Source organism: Acomys minous, assembly GCF_964271855.1.
Source record: "Acomys minous genome assembly, chromosome: 9".
NCBI classification, from domain to species: Eukaryota; Metazoa; Chordata; class Mammalia; order Rodentia; family Muridae; genus Acomys; species Acomys minous.
The window spans coordinates 30707272-30731230 of NC_140490.1; the positions used below are offsets into that span (position 1 = coordinate 30707272).

Consider the following 23959-nt stretch of genomic DNA (forward strand, 5'->3'; position numbering starts at 1 on the left):
TGTTAAAATGATTTTTGAAGTAATCATAAGCCGAAGGACTTCAGAACCAACTAGATGCCAAACCTATAAGGACATAAATGCTGCACAGCTGCCAGGGGAAGGTCTTGAGGATTAAACTCTGAAACCGCTCCAAACTTGAAAATCGTCTCTCTCAACATAACCTGGTTTTCAAATTGCACTAATTCTCCCCCTTCCTTTAAATCCATAGTTACCGAAAGGGAAAGAAAGGGAAATCTATAAAAGTGATTTCTTAGGCACCCAAAATGACTCTTCCCATGGCTGAGAAAAAGTTAACAGGTCGTTAAATGGTATATCATACACTGTAAAGCCAGCCGTCCCAACTAATGCTGACTGCATATTAAAATTTCCTCCCTGTTTCTCTACTGTTCCGGTCAATCTTGGCTGCCCGTGGCAGGGGAAAGAGGTATGTGACTGAACCAAGTGAGCCGGCCACCTGCTGTCATACTGTGTGCATGCCCTTCAGGTACCATGTCTTCTAATGGGATTTTCCTGGTGCTCCTGCTTTCTAACACTGACCCAAGGAATGTAACAGCAACTTCCAGTGGACTGCTTGTGAATTGGGTGGCCCTCCACAGCAGGGTAAATGTGGGGTGATCCTCTTGTGCGTGCATGAAGCAGTGAATAACTTATGAGGACTGCGGTTACATCGTGACACCCGCCTCTCCCACCTGCCTTGATTCTGTCCCTGGCCTGTCATAGTTTCCTATGTCCATCTGTATTTACCTTTATTACAGAAGAAGAGTTCCAAGCTTAGTAACCAGTAGCTCCTTGAAGTAATACTAACCTTCATCTCCAGCTGTCTGTATGTGAGTCATATATACAGTATTTATATATAGAGAGAGTGTCGAAGAATCCTGAACTCCCTGCAGACCCTCTGTGAGTGAGGGGAAGACCCGTGAGTGGGCATCACTAACCCGTACAGCACTTAGCTGTGGATACACAGCCTGGAGGGAAAAGGGGTGCCAAATATTTACCCCCAACCACACGAACTTAAAAGTAACTTCCAGACACATGCAAGGAAGTTGGGTTGGATTTTTTTTTCTTTCACTTTTAGCTGCTTTGATATTCTTTTTAGATTGAGGGGTTAGGAAGACACCCGTGATGATAAGTTTCTTCTTTCTGGGGGTCTTCAAATAATCTCCAGGGACTTGGGGGACTCTGGCCTGCCTTTCCTGGCTTTGAGAGGTAAAGGCTTGACCAAGTCCACATATGTGTGAAGCCATGGATACGAAGAGGATGGTTTCTTCCAGTCACTGCTGTGCGTTTAAGTGAATAACGGAAGAAAAGATGACTGACACACTTGATCAGTAACCAAGCTACTCACAAAGAACGCATATGTTCCTCGGCCACACCAAAAAGGCACCGCCACACCAAAGAAATTCCAGCACTGCAAAACAAAACTAATTCTTTAAACCCAAATCCCAAAGAAGGTATTTCTTTTTACCTTTCCGAAACGTTTGGGTTTTGGCAGGTGTCAATCATCGTCCTGATAATTCTCTCATAAGACATGTTTTCATCTTGCAGATTCAGAAGTCATGTGGGGCAAATACATATGGTAACTTCAATCCAGTTCTCAACACTGTCCTTTGGCATTAGCAATAAAAATCTCAGTGTATTATGGAGTTCTAAAGACCAAAATTAGTTTAGGTAAATGTACATGTGGGAACTATGTCCCAAATCAGTAATTTTACCCCATTATGAGGTCTCATTGCTTGGGCCTACCCATTGGACCTCTTCTAACTGCTGGCCTCTGGGTCAAGAGATTTAGTGTTCCATGGAGTACAATGAAAATAAAATACCCTGGGCCACGAAGGGAGAGGATGCACACCAACCAGAGCTTAGACTCCACTCCAGAGACATTTGGGCTGGAATTCTGGCTTCAGCCTGTTCATCATGTGACTGAGATCTAGTTACTTAGCTCAGCTGGATGGTCCGTGTTAAGATGGAAGGTGCCATTAAGCAAAGAATCAGCTGGTATTGTGCCCAGCACATGGTGAGCACTCTACAAAGTTTACCTATTGTTATATGAAGAAAAGATTTCCCAAGAAACCAAAGCATCCATGATTAAAAAGAAAAGATGAATTATGGGTGAGAAGTGCCTAATGATTGAGACTGATGTGCTGTGTTGGAAGGAGAAGGGATCTCCTCCCAGGAGCTGAGGGCTCATCCTGAAAGGCACGCACACGGACCATAATGTCTGAAGCAGCTCGCAGAAATCTGAATTTTCATGCATGGTGTGAGCCCCACTAGCAGGAATCTCTAGGCAGTCACAGAACGCTAATCCATCTTAAATACTGTGTGGTTGATTCCTGTGTACAGCGAAGCCAGTGACCAGGGTGTAAGGGAAAAGGATGACGATCATAACATGCTCTACAGAGTTCTTCTTGCTGAAATGACATGGATTTGTTTACCCAGAACTCACTCTCTGGGTGTTCCCTAAGCTTTGAGCACTAAACAAGGCGCTATATCCTAAACATGGATCTTAACCGCTAGCCATACTATTTGTGGATATACCACAAATAAATATAACAATAAACATGCCCCCCCCACAAAAACTAATCTCCTTAAAAGCTGTTTTAAGTTCCAATATAATATATTAAATGTCCCAAGAAGGGAGAAGCTCTCATCAGGCAAGAGCACATCCTTTCTTTACTTTGCACATATGCTGCATGTGGACGCTGTTGTCACACTTTGCTCTCATGTGCAGCAGGTTCTTCTCAGAACCCAACCTACTCATAGGCACGCGCATGCACATGCGCGCGCGCGCACACACACACACACACACATACACACACACACACACACACACACACACACACACACTAAATCTTCACATACTTCCCCTTCCCAATCTCTCTCTATGTATACGTATGTATATGTATATATGTATTGTGGTGCAAAGAGGGGTACATATATACATGTTAGTTTGTGTGCAAACTATAAAATGTGTTCAGTGTAGTGACCTTTACCCCCTAAAGCACTCAGAATTTGTGTTTGAATAATAAAAAAGGTATCAGGTAAGTATTTATACTGTAACATGCAACTCCATTTTTTTTTCCTATGGAAAAGGCTAACTGAAACTTTAGGAGCCCATAAACATGCATTACTTTGTGTGCAAATGTGGTTCTCACCTGTAGGAGCAAACATAAAATGAAGTATAATGAAGTATAGCTTTTGCTTAGCACAGTCACACAGACTGTTCATTCTATTAGAATTGCCATTGCTTAGTTATTACTGTCCTAGCTAGACTCTTTACCCACTTCTTAGAGAGTGCTAAAAAGAAATGCTTTAACTTTTATTTCTTCCATAGCTCCCCAATCTAAAATTTCCTCCTTCACTGCACCAGACTCCATAGTGATAATACTGCTCTTCAGAGGCCTCCTAATCTGTCCAGGCTATATGGCTATTATTGCAAAGACTAAGAATTGCTCAATAACAAATTATTTAGGACTCAGTTATCTATAGAGGAGAGATACTTTAGTCCCTGTCGTCTCTTGTTTGCAATTTTTTTTTTTTTGGATTTGTTTTGAGAGAGAGTTCCCATGTGTAGCCTTGGCTGTCCTAGAACTCACTTTGTAGACCAGGCTGGCCTCAAACTCAGAGACTCACCTGCCTTTGCCTCCCAAGTGCTGGGAGTAAAGGCATCCACTGCTACCACCTGTGTTTGCAAGTTTTTAAAATTAAAAATGCAACACCCCCACATTTGAAGTTGGGTTAAGATATTTTTTTTTAAATCTCATGCATTTTGACTGAGGTCTGGTTTGATTTAGTTTTCTGTTTTGGTTCCCTGTCATCTTAGAACAGAGTTGTATATGGGAACATAATACAGTTTTCCCCGTAATATCTTCTTTGGCCATACCCTGAAGACGTAACGTTGGCCAACCAGCTGAAGAATAAGTGCCAGCCAATATTCGCTGTGCCTTTGTGAGCTTCACAGATATCCTGGATGACACGGGAAGAGTCACCCTGGATAGGGTCAGGGCTGCAGAGAGGACTTCAACAAGGCCAGCATTCACACTGTCTCTGTCTAAATGGCAGAAGGCTGGAAAATGTCTGACTTGGGGGCCGGGGTGGGGGATTTCTTTCTCTGCTGGGCACAGTCAGTGGAGCAAGGCTCGCATCCCAGGGCTCTCCTCTCCAGGTGGTGAAACTACAATAAAACCTCATTCATTCAGGCCCAAATGCTTAGAATCCGTGATGACTCGGTTGCAACTATGGCTATTTTTATTTTTCTTAAGTAAAATGCTTAGCGTAATATCAACACTGTGGAAATCGGGAAGTCTTTTCTTATAAGTTGGAAGCATACAGATCTTATTTTCATACTAGGACCTACAAAGTTAAATCTCCCATTGTTTTAACTAAGTATCAGCAGTTACTTAGAAGTTGGGAAAGGCTTAAGCATTCTGACACATTCATGTGCTAAACATGTAGACTCCATGAATGCCGTTTACTTTAGTACCCAATTACAAGCTGTGTTCAAAAGCAATAAAATATCTCGAGAAAGTCCAACAATTTGAGCTTTTTGGCTAACAGACCATCATTGCCCTGCTCCCACTGCTCTGAATCAGTGAGGTTTTACTGTACATTACAATGGAAACAGCAGGGGTCTAGTTCCAGCCAAGTCATCCTGAAAGAACGGTACATGACTTGATTTTTTCCATTTAATTTGCAAACCAGCCACATGTTGATAAAGGAGAAGTAAGTAAAGTGAAATCTCATGAAAGAAGAGAGGTGGACCCTCTGCTCTGCCTCCTAGTGGCTGTTAGAATACCCCCCTCCTATAAGGACTAGACTACAGAAGAGCTTGGCCATTGAACAAACCCTTTCATGTATAGAACTGTTTTCATAATCATCTTTCATACTTCCAAATGCCTTCCCATCTTTTTTGGTGAATGCTCCGGAAAGTGTTTCCAGTGTGAATACTTTACGGCATTGAGTGGGGGGGAAGTGGGGGACAAGAAAAGGCTGGCAATGTTTGTTTCCCTGCTCTTTGAAATCAGCAAAACAGGGCCTGTTGACGCCACCACTCATTCTGCATGCCCCTGCCAGAAGTGATCAGCCTACATGCGTGCATGCCTTTGAACTGCATTCACATCTGGCCCAGGCTGATGCGAATGTCACTCTTGAGACCCTTGCACAATGATTTCCAAGGGCCCGTGTGCATGAAAATGAGTTACTTCACTGATATTTTTGGTTTTCAATGTACCTATGTCTAAGCCCTATAAGAGTAAGTCCTCACCCTAGTCCATGTTCCCTGGCTAAGCCTTACATTTCCTCTACCCCTCTACCGAGATAGACTCTTTTACTCAGCACTTCTGTAGAGATTCTAATAATGGCTTGCTTTGATTTAGTTAGATCTAGGAGCATTGTTTCCAGAGTGTAGGAAAACAGGAGTCCCTGGGATTGGATTAGCCCATAGACATCAAATCCCCAGATATGGCAATATAAATGAGTAGGAATTGCAAATTTTCACGTTAGACCAGCAGAAAACCCATAAACACAGTGAAGAAACTCCCAAATTCTACACCTTAGAGCAAGAGCCAGCCAGCAGCACTGACACAGAGCATGACCCGAGCCTACCGAGTTATTGTAAAGTGAGCAGAAGTTCGATGTCTGATGCTGCCACAGCTGTGTCCTCTGACCTCCAGGTCAGGAGCAAGGCTTCCCACAAAGCTGTGCCTTGGGACACTGAGAGAGGCCCACTCATCTCCAAACTGCTGTTCTCTTTACAATACAATGACCACGCCCTGCTGGATGCACAGCCCGTCTTGAGCGGTGAGGGTTGGAGCTCACCCCTGGTGTCCCACAGAGGCACTCACCAACCCCCTGTTGTTTTTCTGCCGCATTCCAAAGGCCTTTGCGTGGTGGTCAGACTTAATGGTGGAGCACGCCGAGACGTTCCTGTCGCTCTTTGCAGTGGACATGGATGCAGCATTAGAGGTGCAACCCCCAGACACCTGGGACAGTTTCCCACTCTTCCAGCTGCTGAATGACTTTCTTCGTACAGACTGTATGTATCATCCTGAACTGTTGGCTTTTCCTGAATAGTGTGCTAAGATATGTTTATTCCACATAGAGTATGGGTCAGACAAAGCTCTTCTTTGTTTTATTGTTATAAACATACACACACACACACACACACACACACACACACACACAGAGAGAGAGAGAGAGAGAGAGAGAGAGAGAGAGAGAGAGAGAGAGAGAGAGAGAGAGAGTTAACTGTGGATTGCAGTACTCTTGTCTGTCTTTATCAGAAGAACCCAAGAGCCATGTGAGAAAGGTATCTATCCATTTCTTGTGTTTTATTTACTTTCCAGAAAATTAGTTAGCTTAACTTCTTTATGGTTTTTAGTTTTTTTTAAGATGATGCTTCCGAGATAAAAGATGCCACTAGCCAAATTACACTGCAATCACCTCAGTATCTTGTAACAATAGCAACCATAGAGCAGCCCTTCTTCCAGGAGGGTGAGGAAAGAGGAGAGGGGGTAGGAAATGTTTTCCTTCCTGGTACCTACTCAGCTGAGAAGGAGTGAGAGAAAACATTTACAAATGCTGTGGGTTGGGATTTTTCATTGGAGAACACAAACAGGTGATGTGGCTTGTATTTACATTACATTTCCCTTCCACCCAGATTCAAATGTGAGCTTTGACGCATTTGTTTATTTGTTTGTTTGTTGCTTTCCTTTTGGTCTCCTTAGAAGCAGGGTATTTAAAATAGAAGACAGTGTTCTCTGTGTGTACCCCATACTTGGATAAAGTTGCTGTGGGTTCTGATCATTGACTTTGTTCATCTGTTCTAGATAACTTGTGCAATGGAAAGTTTCACAAGCACCTGCAGGACCTGTTTGCCCCACTTGTTGTTAGATATGTGGATCTGATGGAGTCCTCAATTGCACAATCCATCCACAGGGGCTTTGAGCGGGAGTCATGGGAACCAGTCAAGTAAGGAAACCTCTTTTAATACCATCGGACTTGGGGTACAGATGGTTGCAGAATCATATAGAAATGGGTTAATGCTGTCATGCGACTATCAGTGTTAGTGTGAACAGAGAGCAAGCACTGGTTTATTTCATAATATGCTACTAATGACTTCCCTGCTTGAATGGAATTGGGAAAGAAGTTAGAAGTGTGTTTTATGAATTGAAATTTTGTCACAAAAGATGCAGAAGGATTGAGGGATGCAGCTATGGATGTGGTGTTTATTCTGTGTATCTTACTCAAGTGCTACTTCCCATGTTGTTTTTCATATGGCCCCCAAGAGAGGGCAAGGACTGATGACAGTATTCAACTTTTTATGGATTACATGTCCCACAAGACAAATCATGGGGGATCCTGTGTGTTGGAAGCCTGTTAACTTTCCACAGCTTCTGAGCAACCGCAGCTATTTAGAGTATTTGGCAGACCCAGTACATCCTCTGCCACAAGAGGAGCCGGCTGTGCCTGTGGACTGCCAAGCACCAATCCCAAATATCCCAGAAAATGGCACCCATTTATGGAGGGTGTGTGGTATCATTTGAAAAACTCTAGCAAAGCCTGGCACTGCCTTTGTCCTGTTAACCTCTGGTTGTTCGCCCCTCATCTCTCTAAGAAATGATTTTATTCTCTGTTGGCCTTTATATCTATGAGATGTACCAACCTAGAACAAAACGGGGGTATGTGCTAGTGTTTTTAGGAAACTCAGACCTTTTCTCTCAGTAGGGACGATCTCAAGAGGCATTCCTCAGTACAGAATCATTTTATGCAGCAGGTTATAAGTTAATCTCCCTCTAATATCAATCTCTAGGCAACACAGTTCCCTCTCTCCCCTTTCATAGTTAAGTCACGAGAAGATTGTTTTTTATTTGCCCCATCTGAAAGCAGGTCAATAGCTCATAGCTCTTGTTTTGAAAGGAAAGAGAAGTAAAAGTTCTGTTGACTCTTAATTCATGAGTCTATAACCAGATCCTTAAGAGGGTAGGGTGAATGCCTTATGAAGGCCATTTATTTATTTATTGGTCATAATTATCAAGACTATTGTGCTTAGAGAGAAAGTTCTAAAGAGAAAAAGGCTTACATGAGTGGTATTCATGTTTTGAAAATAGCAGCGGTCTTGAAATAGCATCGCCTTGCTTGGTTTTAAGTATGGAAGGTACTATTGCCAGCACATGGAGAAGGAAAATGATGCCACCTTTGGTTCTTACAGAGCCTTAGATCGAAACTTCACCCAAGCAAGAAGGCAAGGGTTTGACTTCTAGGGGCTTGTTTTCTCGTCATTAAAAGTCGTCTTTTAAAAAGCTCCTACCAGGGTCTGAGACTTGTCATGAATTTCTGTGAAAATGTCACTAAAGTCATTTTATAATCTGTTAACTTCTTCAGAAGCCAAGCATAAGAGTGCTATTCATTTGGAAGCATTCAGTGTTCTGAATACTACCAGCAGTAGAGATAGAATCGAAATCGCTTTCACAATTGGAGTCGTAGTCTGGGAATATTTTGTTGGTTTGTTTGTTTGTTTTTGTTTTTTAAACTGATGATATTGAACTCATGGATTCATAGTTTAAAAGCTTGAAACTTTCAAAAGAGTAAAAGTGTTATGACTAATCACCTGAGAATAGAAACAGGTGTGGATGTGGATGGGGTGGGAGTTAAGAGGGGAGTAAATAAATGTTTGGCTGTCCAAATTGTGCTGTTGTTAGTCTGTGACTTGTTCAATTCATACCAAAATGATACGTGCCTTTCAGATCATGTGGAGAGATTTGAAAAGGCCAAGTAAAACATAAAGCTGGATTAACATTCCTTTTAACCACACACAAAGTAGCTGAGTTTTAGATAGTGTGGATGCCATGTGGCTGTTCTGTCATGGGGAATAAAAGATAGGCTGGATATGCTTATATGGGAGAGACACCCCCCCCATTCCTCCAACAAAGCAAAGAGAATTCAGTGAGAAGACCCTTTGGCTACTTGAGGAAGGCTTTCCCTTTTCCTTAAAGATGGCTCTTTCAACTTGGATTCTTACCAAAAGCAATAACCAGGAAAACTTCTTCAGAAGCCTTTCCAGCAAGCTTCTTCAGAACCTGGGATCTGACTGGGGTAAACTTAAGATGCCTAGTGCTCTAGTCTTCTCAGTTTCTGCCACACAACTCTAAGACACCCAAACACAGACATGTGCACACGTGCACACACAGATACACATGCACACATACAAGGAATAAAAGAGATAAAAAGTAAAACACATAAAAATGAGTACTCACCTTTCATGTTTCTTTGCATCAAACTGTTGTCCTGTAAAGAAAAATTAAACTACAATTATTTGGCCTTAATGTAATGGAGGTGATTTGGTAGTGTGGGTAGATAGCTAAGTTTTATGTCCATTGTGGCTTTCATCTCTGTGAGAAAAGAGAGCCTATATCTTCTTACACTTGCTCCTTTGTTTTTGGCACACTGATGTAGAACCCCAATGCATAGCTTCCAACTTCAGCCAGATTGACCTTCAAAACAGGCCTGCATTCTCAATGGAATCCCAAGCCATAATCTTTTCCTGAGCATCCATCAGAGCATGCCATAGGGCCACATTCCAGAGTTGGGCAGATAGTTAGCAAGTCTTCTGGTGCCCTGGATGTGAGATTTAGCAACATCTTACCCAGCCACATAGTGGTAGCTCATTGCTTCTATGTAATAGAAGCCTTCAAAATAGAAGAAAATCTAGGAATGCTTTTCTGTGGGGGGTGACACCTCTGTCTCTGCTTGACTCCTGCTGGTAGGAGGGAATCCTTGCTTTGTGATTTCTTATGTCGGGTCAGGGAGGTTGAGGAGGGTAAAGCAAACATTGCTTCTTGCAAAGAACTATAAATCTTGGTTTCCTGGCACTCAAAATACGTGTTTCTCCTCTGGGCCTGAGATGTACAAATGAAAAGTACCCTTTAATCAATATCCTTTCCCAATGTTGATGATTTGATGGTAACAGAAAGCATTCTAGAGATACCTCAGCAATTTGTGGGTGGCCTGCCAGTTATCAAATATACAGGCATTACTGAAGTGCAATCTCCTGACTGTGGGGCCAGTGAGATGACTCCAGAGGAAAGGGCATAGTCCTGGCAAGCCTACAAAGTTTAATTGTCAGTCCCCAGGGAAAAGTGAAGAAGGAGAACCAACTCTACAAAGTTGCTCCCTAATCTCTAGGCATATTGCTTGGCACATGAGGACACATATCAATAACTGTAATCACAATAAAATGAAAAAGAAGTCCTGAGACAGTCACTTTCCTGATAACCTTCGAGCCATCAGTGTCTCTGAATTAAGAGCCTTTCTCAGTTGACTTTCCCAAGACTCAGTCAGTGTCCTTCTTTATAAGACAAGGGCTTTTGATAACCACAAGGTTTCCCTTGTTAGGATTCTTAGTAATATGATTGACTATACATGTCCACACACAACTACACATTCTCTTTTCTCTTTCTCCAGCATCTAGAACATAGCAGGGCTGAGGACATAAGCCAGGCTCAGCAGTAGCAGTGAAACGCTAGGAACCTGTACAGGCTGGCGAGTGTAAGAATACAAGAAAGCAGACCTGTGGAGATAGAGATGAGAAAAAGATGCAATCCTCAGCTTGGGGATTTATATCTAGTTGGGCCTAGCAATATATACGCAAGGAGAATGGCTTTAAATATTACCAAAATATATATGTGCAAATCACATAAAGAGTCATGAGCATGTACCTCATAGGGGGATGAATTTCCACTGAGGGTTGGCGGGCCTTACCAGGAAGCCCACAGACACCAGTGGAAACACACAGGGAGTAGAGTGCAGCAAAGCAATGCTAAGTGTTTGGTGTAGGCCATCATGTGCTACCTAGGATGGGGCAAGCCTCACAGATGTTTGAGAGGCTCTCACATCCCAGGATGTTTGGGATTTATTCCGTAGATGATACTTTCTCAATGGGGCTTTTAACAGTCCCAAGGCTATGGTCAGTTCTCTTAGCGTTGTCATTTAGGAAAATGTAGATGTATAGCCAGTACGTAGGCAGATAGATCATACATCTGTGACATTAAACGTTCATAGAGAAGGAAGTAATGAATAACAGAGTAGGAAGTGTCACTCTGGACTTGAGGAAGGCATCAAATGGCACCCAGACCCCCTGAGTAGGATTAGACCTAAGGACAAACGCAGGCGGAACTTCAGGGTGAGCACACCAGGAAAAGACAGATGCATTTCATATATTCATACAACAAATGGCTTGCAAAAGTAGAACATGTTCTGTATCTAAAAATCTACCCCCATCCATAAGCTTAAGGCAGAAATATTTGAGAGATGATGTAACCATATCCCTTCCGCATGGGAACAGTCTTGATTAAAAACAATTCTAGGCAAAGGGCCCCACCTACGTTCACTGCCATCAGTGGGAATGAGATGCGCACACATCTCTATCATGGATGAGCGTGAGAGAGAAGAGAGGCGAACTTTGTACTCTCAGGCTCTAGAGACAGGAGCTAAATGGCAGCAATCCTTCTCATCAAGGTCCCTAACAGGAACAAGAGGCTAATTTTTAATGTGTATCCATTACTAGGATTGCAGTTCTCACTTCTTGTCCTACCCAGAGACACACACTTAGACTTCTTTCAGAGAAGCGTGACTGGCTGGCTGTCCAGTAGTCACTGGAGGGCCCTCTTTAAAAATAATGATTCATTACAGCTATCAGCAGCTCCCAGAGCCTTGACCTCATAACTGAGTGCTCTGCAAAATCCTCCTTTAAATGTGTCATATTGAAACATTATGCTTAGACGTTACCTCTAATTGTTAACTCTTTTAGTGTCCCAGATGAACTATTAGTAACATTAGAAATATGCCTTATTATTCTGATAAAAGCAGAAATGTCATATTTTATCATTTTAAAACTAAATCATTAATAACATGTGCTATGAAGAGAATGTGTCTATTTTAAGCAAAGTTCACAGCCAAAATGCTGTGTTTTACAAAAAACAATATGTTTTTATTCATATGAGGTTTTTTATTTTGTATGCAAAACAAAGCTCTCTTCCCATGTGTGTACCCAGTATCCACTAATATGTTTAAATTGAGTTGCTTCTGCAGACATTTGTATGTTATTCATTGCTAGCTACTTATAATTTGCTCAGAATTGACATTTTAACTTTCCAGGCTGCCATCTCTAAGATCTCCTAATTCCTTGATCATTATTCAGTGTGTGTATCATTTAATGATCACATTTGCTTATATAGGCTTACACATGTCTCCGTGGAAATCGCCAACGGATTTGTTTCATGGCAGTGTTTAAGGCTGAGAACCACCAGGGACTGAATTCAAAGGCAAATGCCCCAGTTAAATAGAGACACATGGAAGGGAAAGTTTCTTTTTTTTCTCTCCTACTTAATAGTGATATTTAGTTCACTTTCTCTGGAACAGCCCTTCAAGGGCACACTTGCACCACAGGAAGTGATGGGTCTGTGGAACACCTATCGTCCTAAAGGGAGAGGGTGCCAGGTTGGCGATTTTGCATTCTAGGGTTTTCAGTTTGGCATCTAGGGCTGACTGCCATTGAGAACGTTTCAATGACTTATTTCTGGAGGGAGACAGGCGTCCAAGCCATTCACCAGGTCCAGCGCCTCTGCTGCAGCTTTGCTCCGCAGAGCACAGAGCACAGAGCACAGCGAGCCTGAGCCCAGAGGCAGCCTGGCCTCCAGGAGTCCTCCTAGGCAAGCAGCTCACTCAGCTCTGCTTTGGCGAAACTTCCTTCTTCCCTACAAGATCCAAAAAGAGAACCTCAAGTCCCCTGCCAAAGTGCTGTCAATTCCCCCTTAAACAGGAAGGCTCCTTTCAGATGCAGAGCTAGGCTGGGCTCCACCATGCCAGTGACTTTGGCTGGATGGAACACCCTTCAAATGCCTCTGCAAGATGCGCAGTGCCAGTGTTTGGAGCAGTACATGACACAGACCCTCCAAAATATAGTTTATTTGACTTGAATCTCTGAACGTTCTCTCTCTCTCTCTCTCTCTCTCTCTCTCTCTCTCTCTCTCTCTCTCTCTCTCTCTCTCTCTCCATGCAATGATTCATCTCTCATCCATCAGCCAATTGAGCTTCAAACTTCATTTGAAAACAAAAAGCTCATAAAAGGCAACACTGCTGTTTCATTTGTTTTGACTAATTTTAAACTTTTTTGTAGAAAAAAATACACAGTTCAATAGATTTTTACATCCACCGTGGAATTCCCACTCATATGTAGAAGTAAAATCCCTGCTGAGGGGAAGAGCTGGGTGAATTGGATGTTTTACACGCACAGGGCCTTAGCTCAGTTCCTGGAATCCACGTAAGACTCCTTGGAAGCCAGCACTGGGAACATGAGGATGAGTGGGTCCATGGCACTTGCAGGCTAAGTAGTCTCACCTAGTTGGTGAGCATCAAACCACTGGGAGAGCTTGTTTCAAAGGAGGTGGACGACATTCTCAAGGACAGCACCGAGGTTGACTTCCACATACAAGCATGCATTTTCTCTCTGTCTCTGTCTCTGTCTCTGTCTCTGTCTGTCTGTCTGTCTGTCTGTCTGTCTGTCTGTCTGTCTCTCTCTCTCTCTCTCTCTGTGTGTGTGTGTGTGTGTGTGTGTGTGTGTGTGTGTGTGAAGCACACACGTATGCATGCTCAGACTTCCTAGAAAGCTGCTGTCAGCTATTATTCCTGCCTGTCTTCCATTTCCAAGGGCAGCTACTGTAATATTAAATGATATTTTAAATCTAGTTTTGGACCCAAGGGCTCTACGACCTGAATCTGGGGTTCTTTTCTTCCCCTGTGTGTCTAGTTATGTGTGGAGGCCTATCTTCATTTTAATAAGTCTGAGTTTGGGAGAGAATGTGTCCATTTTCTTTCAGTGTTCCACAAAAATATCCCCCCAGGGATAATCCTTCTTCTACATACAATTTCTTCATCTTTGCCACCCATACAGACACTCCTTGCACAAATCCCTGTCTTTAGAAGTAACAGTTGGAAAGCATTCGATTTCTATATATCACTATTTCATGTACACCCAAGTCAGTGAGCCTCCCCTTTCCACTTGGTGTCTCATATCTGAATTAAGAAATCTTCATTGGCGTCAAGTTACAAATGAAAATAGACAGAGCTAAAGCAATCCACCATGTATACTCTTAAGAAGTATTTTGGTAGGTTTTTTTGTTGTTGTTATATTTACAAGTAAGTATCTTTCTCTTTGAAAATGTCATACATGTATACAATGTATGAAAACATCTTGGATTGACATCAACTGCTTGCACACATTCAGGAGGCGCAGTGTGGTACATGGATTCATGTATGTTTCAGGTCAGAGTAACAAGTGCATCCATTAACTTACACTGTGACTCTTCTTTTCTGATGAGTGTACTTCTCCCCTCTCCTTTGGGATATAATTGGTGAACTATCAATTATATTGACTCCATTGTAGTACAGAGTGAACACCAGAACTTATTTAACACTGTACTCCTTTGCCCTCTCTCCTGCCTCACTATTCTATTAATCCAACTGTCCCATGACACCCCAGTTCTAGCCATGGCCAGAATTCTACAAACATCAAGCCCTGATTATAGGACAAGCTCTTAAACTCTTTCAAAAGTCGCCAGGAGAACAAGAGTTCTCTCAGAAACATTTCATTCATATGACCATTATACATGGGTGCTCCATCAGTGTCCGCACTTTTCAGTTTCCCATTAACTTTATGATTTCTCTCTGGATTCTGAGTTACATCCCAGCTTCCCATTTGTAACCTGCCTTCTAAAGTGTGTTGCTCAAGTCTATTCCATTGTCTTCTGTGGACTTAGCCAGTTTATTTACAACTGTTGCGTGCTTCTGCCACATCTACATTGTCACTGTGATGGTATTTTTCTTTCTGTCTGTTTCTTCCACAGGAGTTTAACCAGTAACCTACCCAATGTGAACCTACCTAATGTGAACCTACCCAAAGTACCAAACCTACCAGTTAACATCCCTCTAGGCATCCCACAAATGCCTACTTTTTCGGCACCGTCATGGATGGCTGCGATATATGATGCAGAGTGTGTATTCAGTTCACATTAGATCTTATTTAAATTTGAGTGATCTTGGCATGGATATGTATTGCTTATTTCTATACATCCTATATAACAGAGATGGAGATGGATAATTAGACATATTTTGCTGATCATGCAGAGACAATATTGTTTATTTCTGGCATTCATCATGTTTGTAAGACATTTGCTATATATACGCACTAACGGTTTGTCTGACGCCCACTGAACACTTGAGAACTGTGTTTTACTTCCTGAATTATTTTGTAAGAGGATTTCTACCCCTGTTTTCAGTGCAGGGGCCATGACTTGAGGAATTAGTCATCTACCCCCCCCCCCCCAAAAAATCTAGGAAAGTTCTCTGATGGGCTGGTCAGTTATCTCTGATCAGATCTGGGTCTACAAAAGAAGGTTGCCTACCTAAGAACTGGGTTTTGGTTTTTTGCTTAATAATTAAATACTTTTCAGGGCTGGTAAGCCATAAAGCATATTTCTGGTGCCAGTAAATAGCAGGATATCACAATGGTATGATCAGGGCTCCATGAAATCTTTATGAATGGACCTGCCAGACAAGGTAAATTGCATGTGCAGACACTTCCCAAAGCCAAAGTACATTAGGAAGCTGTGAGATCCACGTACAAGGGAGTTTGAATTGGAGAATGTGAGGTTGGAAGCCACACACAATTAAGTTTTGGCAGTGGTGTTTCTGCATTCTCAGGACAGAGTCGTGAATCTTGGGAATGCAGGAGGTATCTTTGCCTGGAGCCCATGCCCCCTTCCCAAAGAGAACCGTTTGAAGGCCACGAGGATGGAGTAGACATTTCTTTACTTAGAAAACACCTTCTCTCCATTTTCCTTAGCAAGAAGAAGATCCAGCATCCCTCTGTTCTACCTCGGGGAAATGAAATGAGAACCATGTGGGTGATTTAATAAGTGAAATAAGGTTTACCAGTTCTCTACCATCCTTTGATCCTTCTCTTGGACCACAGCTAATTATAAGCCAGATAAGCTTTTCCTTGGAAGAATAAATTGGCACATTTTCAAAGGGAAGTGTTATTATCAAAGGAATAAAAAATGATCTGAAACTGGCAGTGATGTTTTGAAATAGCCAACTCCCATTCATCAAGGTGGCCCTCAGTGCTTTCAGATTCACAACTAATCCAGGGGGAGAGCAGGACGTTAAAATGACTTCTCAACCTGGTGCCCTGCCGTCACTCACAAGCCCACAGTGAACGCGTGAGGCAAATGTGTCTGATTCTCTTCTAGAGACAAATTCAAACCTCCAAATTGGATGAAATTTTTTTCCTAACAAAAATATATCATATTCATGCTAAGATGACAGAATTACAAGTTCAATTAGATAGTGTCTGTATAGTAGATTAGATAGTGTCTGTTTAAAATTAAAACTAAATAGCTGAAAGCTTCTCTTAGCTTGTCCCGTGCATGTTCTGTGATACTGTTTTTGAAAAGATATGAATCAAGACATTGTGATCAAGCAGATAATAGTCTCCATTCAATTAATTAAGGCATGGGTGGGAACACATTTTGGTAACTGCTCAGCAATCAAAATAATCTTGGTGCTATTGCCTTAACATTAACAGTTTATCTTAAAAATAAAAAGAAAATATTCTTTTCCTCATGTCAAAACTTAATAATAAGCTCTTCAAAGAAAAAAAATGCTACAAGAATTTTTTGAAACTCTGAAACCAGATGGGTGTCAAAATGTTGTTGTAATAAATACCAATTATTGCATTCATATGTACTTAATGATTTAAAACATAAACCATGCAGTTCCAAATCGGGGCTTAGACTAGACAAAGTTGGGGTTTCTTCCTTCCCAAGCTCAGGTTGGGGTATGGGGAAGGCTGAACTTTCGTGGAGAGAAGTGCATTCCCCCACTTTCAAGTGAAGCTCACCTTAGTATCTAAAATGAAGGCGTAGATCCTCGGTCGCCCAGCAGGAAATGCCTGATTCGATATCTTTTCATGATTCCAGTTCTTTCCTCTGCCACCTTTCATTTTAAGGACGTGTTTCCATGTTACCTGCTCCTTCGTGTCAGATACATCTACGTACTGACCTCAGGCTGGTCTGTTCTGAAAGCATTGCCCTGTTGGTGCAGGCCGTAGGCTCTGGCTCCCTCTTGGCATGTTGGGAGTTTGCCCCCTTCCCCACCCTGCGGTAGCTGTGGATGCATCTATGCACTAGCTATATTTCTCTCTGAAGCATTAATTCAATGCAGCTGGCATCTGTCACAATAGAAACACCCACTCTCATCTGTTTCTATAGACGATGTCAGAACAAGTGGTAATGCATGGTGTGTTGGACATTTTCTAAATTACTGTGTTAGCATTAGTGGTATGCGAGGAAGGGGGTAGGGGGTTGGCCACCCCTCAGAGTTCCAAACGGGGTGATTACAAAAGAGAAAGCCAGCCAGAGAAGGGTAAGAGAGGAAGAGGTGGAGCGTTCCCCATGCCCAGGCCTTTCATGGATGTCCCAGGTCAAAGTCTCTTGGATGTCATCATACAAAAAGGAATCACGTCCCATTTACTCGGATCTATAGAAGGCTGAGCAGTATGGTATAATGGGGAAGGAGCTCCGGTTTTGAGCCCTGAGGTGTCACAGAGATCCCCTGTCCACTCACCTCCTGACCCAACTCCCCTCAACGTGGGGCTGCCCCTGTAATGGGCTGGCCTATGAAAATTGGAATGTTGGCCATTTGGACAGGACTTTGGGATTCAAGGTATCCAAGTGTCCCTGTCTCTATCTGAGTCTCCTCAGGTTTTTTGGGTTGGTTTTTTTGTTTTTTTGTTTTTGTTTTTTTCTCTTTCAGTTCTTCAAGAGAGAAAGCGGGTCCTCGCTCACCACTTTGTTAGCACTGTCCTTTTGAAACCAAAGTCTTGTGCCATTTCCAAGAGGCCTCCACTCTGGAAGAGAACTGGGGAAATGCATGAAGCCCTGGATCCCAATAACTGCATGTTGCCATGTAGTTATTATCCATGGAGGCTTACTTCTCCCCCCCAGTGCATAGCCTTCGTCTGAATCATCACATATGCTAATGTGGTTATTAAAAGAAGGCTGATTTTTACCATACGCTATCCTCCTACTTGTAAGGAGACAACAACCTCTTCAGACATCTCCCTGGTCTGGAGCAATTGGCTGAGCAAAGCAACTGAGTCCTGTATGGTAAAACTCAAGTTCTGCCAGTGGAGACTGCCCGCCCCCCCTCCACCGCCAACACACGTTGTTTCGTATGTGGAAGCCACTGTTTGCTTTCAGCCTTCCAGCCCCCAGTTGTCTCTGTGTCAGTTTCTCACAAGCCCAAGGCTACTGGGTGACTTTTGATCTCTAACTCTTTTTCATCTTACCAGTAATGGATCAGGTACCTCAGAGGATTTGTTCTGGAAGCTCGATGCCCTTCAGACTTTCATCCGTGACCTACACTGGCCTGAGGAAGAGTTTGGCAAACACTTAGAGCAGCGGCTAAAACTGATGGCAAGTGACATGATCGAGTCCTGCGTCAAAAGGTAAGAACAAGTGGCTGGGAAGATCCAGTTCTTCTCTCCCACTGTCCACTGACTCTGAAAAGACCAGTGTGCCCTGTCAACGGGTGCGGGCGTGGAAAGTTGTGGAGAAAGTGATTGCTTGTCCAAGTCAGCTACAGTGTAGACAAGGCATGGTGGTTGTACATGCTTGTAACGCCAACACTAAAGAGGCTGAGGCAGGGGTTGCTGTAAGGTAAAGGCCAGCTTAGGCTCCATAGTGAGACCTTGCCTCAAAATATCAACAACACTGAACTTCTACAAACCAGCACAAGATTCTATGGCTACCAATTGACCAATTTTAGTGGTTCCGTGGAACCAGACTCACATCCCTTCTTGCTCATCTCTATTTTTTCCCCCACAACTAATACTATCTGCCACAAAATAGCTACATGGTAAACATTTACAAATAAACAGACATGGAAAATGGACAACTAGGGAGAGAAAAAAAATATAGCTCTAGAGCCAATGTGTGTGGAATCTAGGTCACTGAATTTCCAACAAAAACTGGGAGCATTATCATCCATTCTGTCCACATGCACTGCTGTGCGTGCCAGTGCTTGTTTCCTTGCCTGCCTTCTAACCAGACATCAGCATGAAGGCATGGAACCTGTGCTCTGGCTTGGTACAGATTTTCCCTTTTTGCCACTTGTGGCTTATGGTCAAAAGTGGATGGCTATGCTTGCAGTCCTCAAGCTGAGAGTTCTGAGGCAGCCAGGGGAAGAGAATAAGGAAGGTCTTTTTTATCTGCTCAGCATATCCTCTGATCTGATCTCATAGAGCAGGGCCAGTGCTGAGTCCTCAACATACAATGGAGAAGGAAAGACCCTCTCCACCCACATGGAGTATCTAAGTCCACACAGCAAACCACTGGAATTCACTTCTGTATTTGATATCATCGTTGCCCTGCCTATCTCAGAGCACACATCTAGGTTTCTTTTCTACTTTATAACTATCTCATTAGCTTTCCTCATTCAAAAGGGAAAAGAAGAGGAAAGAAAAAATGGAGTGAAGGAAGGAAGGGAGGAAAGAAGAAAAGGAAGAAAGGAAGGAAGGAAAGAAGGAAGGAATGGAAGGAGGGAGGAAGAAACTAACCCATAAGCAATCTTGGCTTCTCCAGGCCTCCAGATGTTATATACTTTAGTTGATAAATAAGTTGTGAGGTGTGGGGGCTGGGCTTGCCTAGGAGTGCTCTGAATCCATCCTTTGATACCCTGGAAGAAAAAAGGAGAAGTAATTCATCAAACCTGAATCCTCACAAGGCCAAGAACAGCACTTCACTGTTGCAGGTAGGTCGATAGCAACTAGCGTGAAGTGAGGAAAGAACCATAAGCTTGGGAGACACTGGGCAGGTGTCAGTCATTCTGGAAATTTAAAGTCTGGGCAACCCAGGCAGAGGATTTTGCTCTTTTATGCCCAGCAGTAGAACCAAAGATAGGTCAGTTTTCAATTGCATGATCAACAAGTTTCTGGTTTTGGTTTCTATAATCTCTTACATAGTCTATATTAATTTTAGGAGATGCAATGGTTGTCCAATGACCAAATCATTTAACCAAAATCTCTTTACAGGGCAACTCTTTGAGGCCATCTATCCTTCTTTTCCTCTATCTCACATAGGAACTGAACTGTGTTAGTACAAAAACCTGCCCTCTCTTTATCTGTGCCCCACTTTTCCACCTGTCCTTTACTCAGAAGCCAATCTGGTGGATGGGATTAAATGAGAGATACATAGGAGAGATAAAGAGAATATTTGAGGATGGTAAATGTGATTTATTCCTCAGTCATTGTTATGTTCAGGCATAGAAAGAAGCTAAGTGACTCAGAGGCAGGGAATGGGCTTAAATGCTCAGACACCACCACCACCACCACCACCACCACCACCCCGAAGCCACAGAAGTCTACCTGGAACACAGTAGCTAAGTAGCCTTTGTAAGTCAGGATTTATACCACTGCACATGTATGGGCAGCCCTGACGTCAAGAATTTCCTGATGTTCCTTCTACCCAAGGCTCTAAAAATAACCACAAATGTCACCTGACCCCAGCTACAGAGGACAGGGCATGGGTCAGCCCTTGTAAGATACAGAATATATGTTGGAAGAGCCTTGGACTATTGATTATTTCTTTGAGGCAGAACAAATAAGCTTTGTTCTGGAGCCATAGAGCAAGGACAGTGGGCTGTGGCTTTAGGTGTCTGGCACTTACAATACAGTACTCTGCAGGACTAAGCTTCCAAGACATTTCATACAATCGCCTGATGAGGACAGTGCCTCTGGGCTTCATCAGGTCTGTAGCAGGATCAAAGCAAGGCACTCTCCCCTCAAGAAGTCAGTTGGGTTAAGTGACCTCTCCATTCCTGGGCTTGGGGACCCCTAGAGCCTTTGCAGTTATATTCCCTTTCTACATCTGCCTTCCTCTCTTCACAGCCCTCCACAGGCTAGGAACAGTTCTCCTGTGAAAAGAAATGTGAAAAGGGAAGACGCTTGCTTCATTGGAAAGGAGCGATTTAGCATTTCCATTTCTCAGATTGGGCCGGAACTAGCGCATAAGCCTCGGAAGATCAGCACAGGGCCCAGTCCAACTCAGTACCCATCAGGCCTCCTTTTCACAGAACTAGAAAATGATGTATTTTCAGCAGAGCTTAAAATGATCATCATGATTAGAAAGCTACTTCAGTGCACTGAGTCTTTAGAAGCCAAAATACATTTATCTTTAACATGATCATATAATCTATAGGGGTGTTTTGAGGGTGTTTTTTCCCTTAGGAACTGGGCTTCCAACCTTAGAAATTATACTTGGCTTCCCTGCATGCACCCAGGGTGTGTTAGCAAGCTGGCATCCTTTCCTGAGCTAACTAGCTGTGTGGTCCTCCTATGCACCAATAGAAAACTGCTCCCAATTCCTCCTAAAACCGTGCCGTCCTGGTGGCTGCATGAACTCTGGGAGGTGACAGTGGGCAATGCAGAGAAGCAATAGACATGTCAGATGAAAAGGCTTTAATGGAGGCACTTACTGACCAGGTGCTTTCTCAAAGGATATGTGAGGATGTGACCCAATTCTCTAAAACCGTTTTAAAATAGAGCTGGTCCCCCCCCCCCTTTGCAGAAGCAGTGGCAAGCACTGGATCTCACACCTGTACTGCAAATGACCTACATTGAACTAGCTTTTCCTGTGAGAGCATAGTAGGTTTCTGGTATGATTGTTTGACCTATGTCAACATTATGTTACAAAAGAAATTTGTTATATGAAGTTTCTGTACTATAGTTGCATGCCAAGGAAATTACTATGTTTTAATTATAAAGAAAGACTATCTACTTACTGAAAAGTCTTACCACTGACAATGAGAACAAAGGGCCACCTTGTGAGTTTCCCACAGACGGTAACTTCTAATTTCAGCCCCTTTTCCAAAAGCAGCCATTTTCAATGGTTTTATATATATTCTTCTAATGATTCTTTGGCAAGCACAATCTATTTTTTTAGTTTCTTGAGCAATATAATAAAATTGTTGGATTTCAAAAAGAGATTTCCAGTCTCTTTTAAGAGCAAGAGGAAAAAGGAAAAAACAATAAGGGTCATTTAAGATTTTTCTCGACACTGAGGTTTTGAAGATGAGAAACTGCCTTCTTGTGTTTTGTTTTTAAGTGAAGTGATTTGAGGTAGGCACTTGCCAATGTGAGAGAAACTGCATATGTTGTAATGCTATAATCGGGTTTTTTATTCATTTATTCTTCTGCAATTAGGGCTCTCCATACCATGTAATCTATAGATAGAAATACACAGAGCTACAGGTGTCCTGTGGACTCTGAAAAAGAATGGATATGCATGGCCGTCCACCTGAATAAGCCTTCCTTAGATGGGGAACTCATTTGAAAAAGAATGTGTGAGAAATCATTGTGTATTGAAACTGATCGCAGCCTTCCATTTTCTCTTTCACTAGCCTCTTAGGAAGCCTCTCCTCTGCCTCCTGCCATCTGAGTGCTCAACTGGTCTTTCCCTACTTTGTTTTAATAGAACCAGGATTGCATTTGAAGTTAAGCTGCAAAAAACCAGTCGATCAACAGATTTTCGAGTCCCACAGTCAATATGCACCATGTTTAATGTTATGGTTGATGCCAAAGCTCAATCAACAAAACTTTGCAGCATGGAAATGGGCCAAGAGGTAAAAAAAAAAAAAAAAAAAAAAAAGAAAGAAAAAGAAAAGAAAAGACATTTCTCCCTTCCCTCTCTCCATTGATCATATAGAAGAAAACCTCACAAATTCCTTCCTTCTACCCAAATCTGCTGGTTTCAGAAATACATACTCTTAACATTTGCGGATTAAGCCATGGATAAGTGTTCAGTATCTGTCAAGTCAATTTCTGAGGCATGTGCTGATGAGCGTGCCAGTCACTTGGAAGTGGTTCTTGGCTGGAGTTCAGGTGGTCCTGGGGTTTCTTGAAGCTAAAGGATGCTGGGTGACCTTATTTATTAGGCTGTTATCTCCAACAAATATGAGAGTGTCTGAGTGCTAGTCAGTTCCTATGTGTGGTATATCTTAACCCTTGAACATCTGGACAGCAGGGGAAGTCTAACTCACATCAAGCTATGCCCAAGCTATGCTAGTAGTGTCTGTGGGTCCAGAGCAATCCGCAGGCTTTCAATTTTCCCTAGATGGTCTGGTCATGAATCTTCCCTGACCAGAAGTTGGTTCCTTTGCAGAGTTTCTGATTCTAAAGTCAGTTTTAAAATGTGAAGGAGAAGGAAGCAGCAACTTGGACTTGATCAAAGACGATCATGATCATTTTTCTCCAATGGCCTTAAGCCAGCTAGATATTCATATACCAATTTAGAATTAATTCAGTAACATTTCTGGCAACTCTATGCTGTTGCCAATTGGCATAAATTGCTCCTAAATCAGATCTTTCGATACCAGCCTTACATGCTCAGAATTTTTGCTAAATTATATTTGCTCCTTATTCGTTATTTATTTTCTCCTTCGGCACCTTCCATTTTATATGTGGGTTGCTGGTGTTCTCTTCTGGCAAGGTCTCCTCCAACCTTGTTTCCTCAGCCACCCCTGCTAGCTTCTGCTCTGGCTGATTTCTTTTGAGCCTCCCACATGGAGTTAAGCTCTGAGCACTGGAGTCAATACAGGGCCCTGGGTTCTTGTCCCCAAGCCACTTGTGCAAAAGCATCAGAACACGGCTCCCACACATCTATTGTACATTGACCTCCCAGAATCCTCCAGGGGACTCATCTCATAGAATTTCAACCTGACTGGAATGCGGTGAAAGAATTAAAACTTCTCAAGGACATTTCTTGAGCAATGGCATCCAAGATGTCCTCTAGCATCTCCACGCCCCCCAATCCCCCCGACATCCATACATCCACACATGCACTAGCACGCA

General features: G+C 42.7%; 1 protein-coding gene across 10 annotated transcripts in view; it reads left to right on the plus strand.

Annotated features, from left to right (window-relative positions):
- Positions 1–23959, plus strand: part of CADPS (calcium dependent secretion activator) — a 438873-nt gene that overhangs the window by 338836 nt on the left and 76078 nt on the right. For 4 of the 10 annotated variants that reach the window (XM_084795416.1, XM_084795414.1, XM_084795417.1 and 1 more), the window contains 6 exons: positions 4699–4719; positions 5875–6031; positions 6825–6966; positions 14898–15044; positions 18404–18559; positions 22584–22731. In XM_084795416.1, the coding sequence (XP_084651542.1) occupies positions 4699–4719; positions 5875–6031; positions 6825–6966; positions 14898–15044; positions 18404–18559; positions 22584–22731 (771 nt within the window). The remainder of the gene's footprint in view (positions 1–4698; positions 4720–5874; positions 6032–6824; positions 6967–14897; positions 15045–18403; positions 18560–22583; positions 22732–23959) is intronic. The other 6 variants (XM_084795418.1, XM_084795419.1, XM_084795421.1 and 3 more) reach the window with 3 other exon arrangements.